General features: G+C 44.5%; 1 protein-coding gene across 1 annotated transcript in view; it reads left to right on the top strand.

Moving 5' to 3' along the window:
- LOC137642481 (sphingomyelin phosphodiesterase-like) overlaps positions 1–11,644 on the top strand; it is a 29,525-nt gene that overhangs the window by 574 nt on the left and 17,307 nt on the right. The window contains exons 2-3 of the mRNA XM_068375070.1: positions 1–67; positions 3,966–4,129. The exon at positions 1–67 is cut by the window's left edge and continues 113 nt beyond it. Coding sequence (XP_068231171.1) covers positions 1–67; positions 3,966–4,129 — 231 coding nt within the window. The remainder of the gene's footprint in view (positions 68–3,965; positions 4,130–11,644) is intronic.

The raw sequence follows: 11,644 nt of genomic DNA, 5'->3' as shown, positions 1-11,644 counted from the left end.
AGGATACGACTGCGGAGTCCTTCCTCGGGACCCGAGGATCGTATTCCAGTTCTTGAGGAGGGCAACGGTAAGATTGTGTTAATGTGAATTGTCCACATTTTTTTGTAGGAGTACAGAGTTATTTTATTTACCTATGGGAAATAGAGGGTCCGAGATAAAAGATGCCGTTTTGAGAGGGTTTTGGGAATTAAGGCTGTCAAAACCTTTCTGGTTTGAAGGTGTAAAGGTGGCTAGTTTTAGTTCCAGTTCATCGGAATAGATGCTCATCAAAACGCCAGTCGGGCAAGCCCAACACCCCACTAGGGTGCCCAAACACAGCAGTGGTCCCCCCAGTAAACAGCTTAAACTCACAGTCCCGGACGGGGATCAATGTACTGCTTAGCGAACACGTTACCACTGTACTAGCCACGATACAACTTAATTGCTAAAAGCTTAACTTTCAAGCATAGCAGACTAGGAATAAGAGAGACTTATGTGTGGTAATGCCAGAAAAACACAAATTTTGCACTTCTCATGTCGATAATAGAACATGCTTTTCTATTGGAGTTGTGAGAACATTAAGATCAGGGAAAAATTAGTTTGGAGGCAGGATTATTGGTGCAGTAAAAAAGAATATATATAAAAAAAAGAGAAACAAAAATGTACACCTTTTGTCATTTTGTAATACTTTTATGAAAAAAATCCAATATTGTGGCTAAGAATGTTAATCTGATTTTTACTAGCGACTTACAGTACTAGCATACAACATGAGAACCAGTGTGTGATAATTAAAAAAATAATAATATTGAAGATAATGTAAAATTAAGAATTTGTGAACATGTAACTACGAAGGAATTTGTTCTAATTTTAATTTGGTACAGATGTCAGGATAACATCAATTTTGATTCTGTGATATTGTGACCACTATGGAATTAATAACACAGGCCAACTTGATATCTTTATGTCATTGCAAACAAGAACAGATTGATTTATTTTGGTTTGCACAGTACTGTAGCCAGTTTGAGGTTGATTTTAATTTTCATAGTAACATAGCATGGAGGGTATTTGATTAGGATTTTCTATAGTGATGCAGTCTGATAGGATTTATTTTGATCTTGTATTATTACAGCCAAGAAAGTATATATATATGTATATATTTGCAGGAAAATGAGATTAAGTTTGGATTTTATGAATGATAATGTCAGATTATACTAAATAGTAGTGTATTGTACAGTGGCTAAGATAGAACAGATTTAGATTTTTAATGTATTAATTTCAACATGGGATAAATTTTGAATCATCATCTTCTTCCCTACCATTATCCATACATTAAGGGGTCAGTTGCCCGATGTCTAATGCCAATGCCTTCTATCAAAGCCATCCTGTTCCATCAAACCTCTTCTCTCTATATCATCCTTCACCTTATCTCGCCATCTAATTGCCTGCCTCTCTCTTGATCTTCTCCCCCTACAGGTTCCTCCTAAGGCCTCCTCACTCCCTTCCCACCATCAATCCTTAATACGTGCCCACACCATCTCAGTCGTGGGACTCTTATCATCTCAGTAATCTTCACTAAACATGCCATTCCCATTATTTCCCCATTTTCTAATCTTTAAAACAGTGATATTCCCATAATCCACCTTAGCATTCTCATCTCTGTTCTCTCAAAGCCAAAGTTTCTGATCCGTACATTAACACTGATCTTATTGCAGTGTTATAGATGTTGACTTTTCTACCTCCCTCCATTTTTCCCATGCTGCTTTTATCCTCTTCTCAACTTCAGCCTCACATCCTCCCCCCTGATTTATAGCAGATCCCATGTATCTAAATTGATCTACCTGTTTTATAACTACTCCTTTACTCTCATGTACGGCTATCCAGTCCTACCTTCCTTACTGTTGAGTATGGCTTCAGTCCCAATCACATTCACCCGCAAACACCCCTTTCCAAAGTCTCTTGTCACCCTCCTCTGTAATTCTTCCTCATTTTCAACAGTAATCACCAAATCATCTGCATATAGCAACTGCATGAACTCTCCATTTCTGATCCCTTCATTTAACACATCCATGACCAGCACATATAAAAAACGGGCTTAATGCTGACACTTGATGTAATCCAACACTAACTTCAGAGGTTTCAGTTTCTCGAACAGCTATTATCACCCTTTTCCTTGTTCTTTTGTAAATCATATCTACCATTCTAACCAACTTCTCCGGACTTTCCTCTTCCTTAAGCACCAAATCATCACTTCTCTTGGTATTCTGTCATAAGCCTTCTCTAAATCTACAAAAGCACAGAAGATCTTCTGAATATATATATATATATATATATATATATATATATATATATATATATATATATATATATATATATATATATATATATATATATATGTGTGTGTGTGTGTGTGTGTGTGTGTACTATACAAACTGTCAGATGCTACTGACAATCAAATTAGACTCATTTATTTTAAAGGAAAGTATTTGTCTCTGCTCACTATATATCATATGCATAATTCTCTGGCATCATTGCAGAAAATCCCATCTGGTTAATTCCCACATGAACGATTTATCAATTATTTTTCTCACACGATTTTTTTTTTCAATTTCAATTAAAAATTCAGAAATTGTCTTTGGTTTATTTAAAACTTTAAGGCTGTGTTAATAAGTTCAGTCAATAGTACAGTAAATGTTTTCACTTGAGATAAGGATTTATCTATCTAACCTTGGTAACACAACATAGATTGGTAGGCCTGCAGAATTGGTTGATTTGAGTTTCTGGCATCCTGAACTAACGATAGGGAAAACATTCGGTTTCAGATATTTTTATGAAATGTGAAAGTTCTTTAGGTCAAACAGGGTACTTATGAGAAAGAAAGAAACATATGACCAAATTATAAGCAACCATGATTTGGTATTGAGGCTATTGAAAAGGTAGGTGGTTAATTTGACCTAGATTAGCTATAAGTCTAAACAAAACGAAAATATACTATCATTATTATTGTTATTATCATTATTATTATCATTATTATTATTATTACTGCTAAGCTACGACTCTGGTTGGAAAAGCAAGATGCTATAAGCCCAAGGCTACAACAGGGAAAAATAGCCCATTGAGGAAAGGAAATGCATAAACGATATGAGATATAATGAACAATTAAAATGAAAAATATTCTAAAAACAGTAACATCAAAACAGACGTTTTATATATAAAATATAAAAAGACTTATTTCAGCCTGTTCAACATGAAAAGATTTGCTGCAAATTTGAACTTTTTAAGTTCTGCCGGTTCAACTACCCGATGAGGAAGATCATTCCAAAAGTTGGTCACAGCTGGAATAAAACTTCTAGAATACTGTGTAGTATTGCGTCTCATGATAAAGGCATGACTATTAGAATTAATTTCATGCCTAGTATTACGAACAGGATGGAACTGTCCGGGAAGATCAGAACGTAAAGGAAGATCAGAATTATGAAAATTCTTATGCAACACGCATAAGGAACTAATTGAACGACTGTGCCAGAGATTAATATCTAGATCAGGAATAAGAAAATTAATAGACTAAGTTCCTGTCCAACAAATTAAGATGAGAATCAGCAGCTGAAGACTAGGCAGGAGAACAATACTCGAAACAAGGTAGAATACCTTGAGGAATTTTATAAATAGAGCATGATTGTGAGAATTGTTTCTAAACAAAACAGAATCTCTAAAATTATTCAGAACTTGCTAGTTTTATCAAAAATTTATTTCAGTGCAAATGCAACGTTGATCTCTAAAAATATAGATAATGAGGAAGAGATTCCTCAAGATCTGATAAATTTAGATAATTAGTTTTAAAATCCTTTTGCGGTACGGTACACCTTCGCTTTTGCTTTCAGTAGGCTACTTCCATAATTTAAAAAAAAAAAAAAAAAAAAATCGCATAACGATTCAAGTGTATGTATAGTTCATTACATTTAATTTACCGGTATTTTTTTTTTCTTCAGCTGAATTAATGTGTGAGGGATGTGCACTCGCGGTGGCTTTTCTGAAAGAAGAAGTTGACCTCGGAGTGCCAATTGAAACACTAGTGGAAGAAGGTAATCTCTTCTGCATAACTGCTCTTGGCTACACACAGAACTTCTGCAAAGGATTTATAGATCTCATGGCTGTGAGTATTTGTGGAAGAGCCAATGGTACATTAAACAGTAACCTATTTTCAGGATGTTTTAATGTTAATTATTCTCTTCGAATACGTTGCTTATAGTTGCTTGTACAGTACTCATATTTTGATTCGTATCTTTTCTCATTATTTTATCATGCTTATCAGTAAAACTTATTATGTAAATTTACATAATGCAAGCTTTTATGTATTTACGGAATAATTGATAATTAATCTCCAAAGGAAAACCATCCTCTAATTGCAAAAAAACGGATTTTGAGCGAAGCGAAAAATCTATTTTTGGGTGAGATAGCCATGGCGTCCTGATGGAAGGTTCCTTTTTGGTAGCTTCCTTGGGTAAATAACTACTAAGATATTCCCAGAGAATTTAACCACAGGTTATCACAGAATTCTAACTTCTGGAGCGAGTATCCTAAAGGTTTCCCTTTAAGACATCGTATATCAACAGGGGACGCATGTATTAACGCGCCACATAGCTATCTACACCCCGAACAGAGATAATGCTTCGGTGTGTGAAGGCGGAGAATAGCTGGGAGCCGTTCCATAGCTAATCTCATCCGTGGCTACTTTTGGTACTCGAGACGTAAACAAACGGGCGCCATTGCTTAAATGACGTCACGTCCGTCTTCATCCTGAAGCCAGTTGCTTGCCGATCACCATGATACAGCAGAGCAGGGTGGGACCTAAAAACTGGACGAAGTAGCAGGGAGGGTCCATCAGGACGCCATGGCTATCTCACCCAAAAATAGATTTTTCGCTTTGCTCAAAATCCGTTTTTTGGGCTCAAGCCATGGCGTCCTGATGGAAGAATACCAGAGAATCAATGTATCGTGGTAGATTTTCCCCTATTGGTAAGTGCCAAGGGCTTTGAACAAATAGCATAGTAATCTTAGTAAAGAACCGTAGGGAAGAATCTTCCTGCCCCCCTTGGCAGTGAAGTTCCCACGGGCCATGCCGACGTCAAAGTGGTTATTGAAGGGCTATTCACCCTGATTGAAGAACTTGGAGACGAGACTGAATGGTTGGCATTCGTATCGGAACATTCTGGAAGGCAGACCAGTGGTGGTTGGACACTGTGTGCTGAGAAGGTTGGTTTCGTCTCCAGGGTATGAAGAGTAAGTATTCGTATTGGAATATTACATTGTCAGAGTGGATATAAATAAAGGGTTAGTACCTTAATTTCTCCATGAACCATAAGGAAAGGGGATAATAAAACTATGACAGGCATGTATTTCATAGTAAGTAGGAGCTGATTGAGACGCACAAGTAATAAAATAGAAATTTTATTTCACAATTGCAGAAATTAAATGAATTGCAGCAATAAGTAAAGTTCATTTACAGTAATTATAATGTACATAGTAATAAAGACTTGCTCTTGAATCTGAAAGGGAATTTCAAATTTATTAGTAGGCACTCGTTCTCGAGGAACGTTAGTCTTTGATTAAAACACATCATGCTCAGGGCATGCGGCACTTGTGTGACAACTATGACATTTCACCTGGGATAAGAACAGTTATAAAAGCACTAAGTGTTTTCGACATCACTATGTATCGCTCGAGGGTCAACATAGGCACCCGAAGAGTTAGAGTCCCAAGTAACTCACTGTTCTATGCAGAGTTAGGTGCAGGTTTCATAACACTACCTGCGGCTACCACAAAATGTTTGACTTCGTGCACTTGTTTCGCATAATGTTTAAAGAAAACGCGCGAGGACTTCCAGCCTGTGAAGCTTTTAAGGCTTTCAAAGTCCATACTCTGAAAGAAATTCAGAGACGATGCAACTTTCCTAGGATCGTGACCGGCGGGTGTACTGTCGGGATCCGCTCTGCGAATGAAGTAGGTGATTTTCGCTCTTAATTGTTTCAGTGACAGGTCGCTGCCCGATGTTTCTCCTTTGAAGAGTTGGCCTCCACCAAAGTTCGAAGTTCTGCGAAGATAGACCTTGAGGCTCTCTACTGGGCATAAAGAGGCATCTTCCTTCAGGGGGCATATTCTCCAGGGGCCCCATGTTTTGGTGGGTAATTCATTTTTGGCGAGAAACGTCGGATCAGGGGAGAGAGTAATGTCTCCTGTATCAGTAAACAGGATGTGACCCTCTTCTCTCGATAATGCCACTATTTCGCTGACTCGGGCTCCTGAGGCAAGAGCAAAGAGAAATATAACTTTCTGAGTCAGATCCTTGAGAGGGCATGAATCATTATCCAAGTTGGAGGCGAAATGGAGCACCTTGTCCAATGACCAGGAGATCGGTTTCGGTGGGGGTGCTGGGCGTAGACGAGCGCATGCTTTCGGTAGTTTATTGAAGATGTCGCTGGACAGATCAATTTGGAAGGCATACAGAATTGGTCTAGTCAAGGCCGATTTGCAAGTTGAAATCGTATTGGCTGCTAATCCCTGTCCATGAAGGTGAATGAAGAAGGACATGCAGAAATCAATTGTGATTTCTTTAGGATTTTTTGTCTTGACGAAAGAGACCCATTTTCTCCAAGATGATTCGTATTGCCGTCTTGTGGATTCGGTCTTGTATTCCTCGAGGAAGTCTAGACTTTTCTTCGAGATCCCAAACCTCTTCTTTGCGGCTAGGGAGAGAAAATCATGAGATGAAGGTCCTTGATTTTCGATGATGAAGCGAAGACAGTCGACTTCTGTACTTGTTGAGAGAGAACTGGGCCCGGGAGAGGGATCAGCTTGGGCTGCAGCTCCAGGACCAGGGGGTACCAGTTGCTCCGGGGCCACTTGGGAGCCACTAGGGCCGCTGTCCCTTTGAAGGTTCTCAGCTTGGAGAGGACTTTCAGCAGAAGGTTGGTGGGAGGGAACAGGTAGATCTTGGACTGTCTGTTCCAGTCCAGTGACATGGCATCCACTGCTTCTGCCTTGGGGTCCTCGTACGGGGCCACATACCGAGGAAGTTGATTGTTGTCGCTCGTTGCGAAGAGATCTATCTGAAGTTCTGGGACTTGGTGAGAGATGAAGGAGAATGATCTTGCATCTAGAGACCATTCCGACTCTATCGGGTTTGTTCGAGATAGAGCATCCGCTGTCACGTTGCGGAATCCTTGTAGGTGAACTGCAGACAGGTGCCATTTCTTCTTCTCTGCCAGACGGAAGATTGGGAGAAGCACCTGATTTATCTGGGGCGATCTTGAGCCTTGGCGATTGAGACATCGAACTACCACCGAGTTGTCTAGGGTTAGACGAATGTGGATCGAGGGAGGCGGGGATAGTTTCTTCAGAGTTAGAAGGACTGCCATGGCCTCCAAGATGTTGATGTGGAACGTCTTGAACAGGGGAGACCAAGTGCCTTGAGCCTGTTTTTGGTGGGAGTGACCTCCCCAACCCTCCAGCGAAGCGTCCGTGTGGATGTTGAGTGATGGAGGTGGGTGTTGAAGAGGAATGGACCTTTTCAGGGCCTTTGCTTCCGACCACGGCTTGAGGAGAAGTCGAAGTCTGTTTGGGAGCCGTCTCTTGAGGTCTCTTCGAGCGATGGATGCAGAACGTCTCCAGACTCCCGCGGCATCCTTTAGCTGTGCACGAAGCACTGGGTTTGTTACTGAGGCGAACTGTAGAGAGCCTAGAACTCGTTCCTGCTGGCGTCTTGAGATCCGTTTGGATTTCAGTAGTCGCTTGACAGACCCTGCTATTTCCTTCCTTTTCTTCTGGGGGATGGAAAGGCAGTGTGACTGAAGGTTCCATTGGATTCCTAACCACTGGAACTTCTGAGCTGGAGAGAGGCGAGATTTCTTCTCGTTTATCTTGAATCCCAGGTGTTCTAGGTACTGGGTGATTTTGCTGCAGGATTTTACACAATCCTTGGGCGATGGAGCCCAAACTAGCCAATCGTCGAGGTAGGCCATCACCTGGACGTTTCGGAGGCGGAGCTGTTGTACTATGGCGTCCGCCAGCTTTGTGAAGATCCGAGGGGCCACATTGAGGCCGAAGGGCATGGCCCTGAAGGCGTAGCTTTTCCTTTGGAGTCGAAATCCTAGGTAGGAGGAAGCGTGATGGTTCATTGGAACGTGCCAGTAGGCATCCGCCAAGTCTATGGAGACCGTGTAAGAACCTCGAGGCAGAAGGGTCCTTATTTGTTGAAGAGTCAGCATCTTGAACTTGTCGTTCGCTATGAACTTGTTGAGGGGGGATAAGTCCAGAATGACTCTGAGTTTGTCAGAGTCTTTCTTGGGGACACAAAACAGTCTCCCTTGGAACCTGGTGGACTTTACCTTCCTTATCACCTTCTTGTTCAAGAGATCTAGGACATATTCTTCCAGAAGGGGGGTTGATTGTTGGAAGAACTGCTGGAATGTTGGGGGTGGTTGAGTCCAACTCCAGCCTAGACCCTTCTTGACGATGCTGTGTGCCCAGGGATCGAAGGTCCAACGATCCTGGAATTGGCGGAGTCTTCCTCCCACCGGAAGCACTTCATTGCTTCTGGTGTCCCGAGGGCTTGCTGCCTCGGCCGCTAGCTCCCTTTCCTCCTCTGCCTCTGGAGGGACGGCGAGACGCGTCTCTGCCTGCACCTCTGTTTGAGCCTCTACCTTTGGGACGAAAGGTAGTCGTCTGTTGCTCGAAAGCAGGGGTGAAAACCGGTGACTGTGACAATACCGGTTGGGTGACCAGTTGAAAGGTCTGTTGTGGCTGAGCTGCCACTTGGGAGGTAGCGGGTCCCGGAAACTGACGTCTTGGTTGACGCTGCTGGGGTTTCTGTTTTGAAGCTTTCCTCTTAGGTTGAGGTCCGTCGTCCTGAGAGGATTTCCTCTTCTTTGACATGCCCCACTTGTGGAGAAGGTTCCTATTCTCCGTGGCGGCTTTGTCGGTGATCTCCTTCACAAGGTCAGAAGGAAAGAGGTGTTTGCCCCAGATGTTGGAGGAAATCAGCCTCCGGAGTTCGTGTTTCACAGTGGCACCTGCGAACACGAATTCACGACAGGCTCTCCGAGCCTTCATGAAGTGGTACATGTCCTTCATCAGGGTTGCCATGTGGGATTTGGCAAGTACCATGTAGTGGTCTGGTACTCTGGTGTCACAGGCCATAATTTCAAGTTGGACTTGGTGGGACATGGATGCTGCGAGCCTCTCCTTCGTATCTTGTTCCCGACGAAGGAGGTGATCGTTAAGTTTCGGGAGGTCTTCATCAAACTGACGTCCGGCGACGTCAGGATCTAGCTTTCCCACCACGAAAGTATGCTGGATGTCCTTCCAGTGTCGGGCGTCGGGGGGAGTAACTATGGAGAAGGGTCTGCACTCCTCCAGTGCAGGGCAGGCTTTTCCCTCTTCCACAGCCTTGAGGCACGCAGCGAAGGCCTTTTCCATGAATGGAAGTACTGCATCCTCGGGTGCGACGTAGGTAGGGTGCTTCTTGCTCAGGGCCGGAAGCTTAGAGCAGGTAAAACCCCTACTTTTGAACGTGTTGGCTAGCATAGCCTGGGCCTTCGCGAGATCGAACACTATCTCTTCTTTCGGTTCGGTCTCTTCTTTAGAGGCAGGTTCAGAGCGAAATCGGACGTAACAGTCCGGGTAGGCCTCAAAATTTGGGAAGAATTCCACGTCTTCCAGGGGGACCGAGCCGATCTTGTCACTGACAAAGATTCTGCCGGTCGCTATCACCATATGCTCAGCGTACCTCCATGGGTTGGCATGAGAGCAAGCGGGGAGATCCTTAACCGAGATCTTCTTCGGTTCTTTGGATCCTATCATGGACCTGATGAACTCCTGATTCTCCTTCAGCTTGTCGTCCATGACGGCTTTAATCAACCGGAGCATTTCTTGGGTGGATGATAAGGGTTCCGGGGTCGTGGAGGTAGACGGGAGAGACACTTCCGTCGGTGTAGGAGTAGGGGCGGTGATGGAAGGAGGAGCGACCTCTTGCTCTGACTCGGCGTATTCCACCTGGTCTTCATCATCTTCAGCTCCTTGAGCCATAAGGGTCTTCTCCGTACCCTCCGAGACATCCGACATGTGTTCATCATCATCGGAATCTAGGCGGCACTCGTGCATGGACTGGGCCATGACTACATCAGGTTCCACCGTAATTTGGACAGTGGGGATCAAATCCTTGGGCACCACAGAATCAGGGGAGGCTTTTGGGAACAGAAGTGACCTCAATTCTTCAGTAGCCAGGTACGGTCCGGTGGCATTCTTCTGGAAGCCACGCACCCATTTGCGTAGCTTCTCTCGAGCAATGTCCCTGACCTCCGCTGAGGGAGGGTTATGGAAGCCATCAGCTATGTGAGCCTGGCAGACCGTACAGTTCAGCGGGTCCCAGAATTTCAAATCCCCTTTCTTGTTAGCACAAGGGGCGTGAGTCCTGCAAGCCGCATGCCCGTAGAAGTGCGGGCGTTTCACGGCGCAGAAGTCGAAGTCACACTTCATCTGCTCCTCCTGTGGAAGAAAGAGAAAATGAGTATGGGGGGAGTCATAAGAATGGCTCTTAAGCTAAGTTAACATTAATCATTAATTTTAACTTGATAAAGGGTGTGATGCACAGAGATTGAAATAGTAAAGAAAACATACTCCATGCATCCCGCCCGGCTGGCTACCGCAAGCTTTATCCTTGGATAATCCGAGATGGCCGAAGGCACAGGATAGTATTCCGTAGAAGTCCATAGGGCAATGGAATTCCATGGAAATTGCCAAGGATAAGTTTGGGACCGAGGCCACTCAGTCCTAAATTAGGGGGCTAAAGGGTCCCCTAGGGTAACTGCTTCCGGCAACCAGCCGCGCTAAGATACACGCAGCATGCTGGAAATCTGAAGAATGCAAATGGACAGCATGATTACCAATAGAACAGTACCAAGGTACTGATCCAATAGCGTAAACAGGCCATCTGTTTGCAGTGTAGGGCTATCAGTATTCATATGATAGCTAGTGGAAGGGGGTGCAAGTAGTCTTGACGCCTCCGGGGGGTTCCGGCACGCCGGAGGCCGCTCCAGCAGAGTTTCTGGCACAACGGCAGCACGCCGGCAGAGGGAGCGGCGGCTCCGGCAGTCGGAGGATGCCAGATTGGTGACAGGGACAAGGATGGTTATAGCGGAACCAGGTTGCCGGCAGTGGATGCCGGCACTCCGGTGGCCGACCGGCATGCGGACGGCGAAGCTATGAGGAAGGAGGAGAGCCATCGGCAGGAATCCGGCGGCAGTCGGCAGTCCCCCGGCACACGGGGGCTGGCGGCCATGAGGGTAAGGGGAGAGTCACCAAGGTAGGAGGTGGGTATCGCCGACAGTGGAGGCGACAAGGGACCGGCACCCGGATAGTGAAAGAGACAGAGGGAGGGATGTAAGAAGTCCAGTCATGGACTCCCAGACATCCCCCCCTGAGAGGGTGTACCCATGATAGAGGCTGGCTCTATCACCCAGAAGCAGGGGCCTCAGAGGACCGGGAGCTAGGGTCGCCCAAGGGAGGGCTAGGGGACACCCAAAGAGGGGGAGACCTCTACATACAGAACACATCCAGTGGCTAACCCCATAGGACACTATGAAGGGTATATGTACCAGAGCAGACTGCACAT

Source organism: Palaemon carinicauda, chromosome 6 (genome assembly GCF_036898095.1).
Source record: "Palaemon carinicauda isolate YSFRI2023 chromosome 6, ASM3689809v2, whole genome shotgun sequence".
NCBI lineage: Eukaryota > Metazoa > Arthropoda > Malacostraca > Decapoda > Palaemonidae > Palaemon > Palaemon carinicauda.
This window is presented reverse-complemented; position numbering and strand designations above follow the sequence as displayed.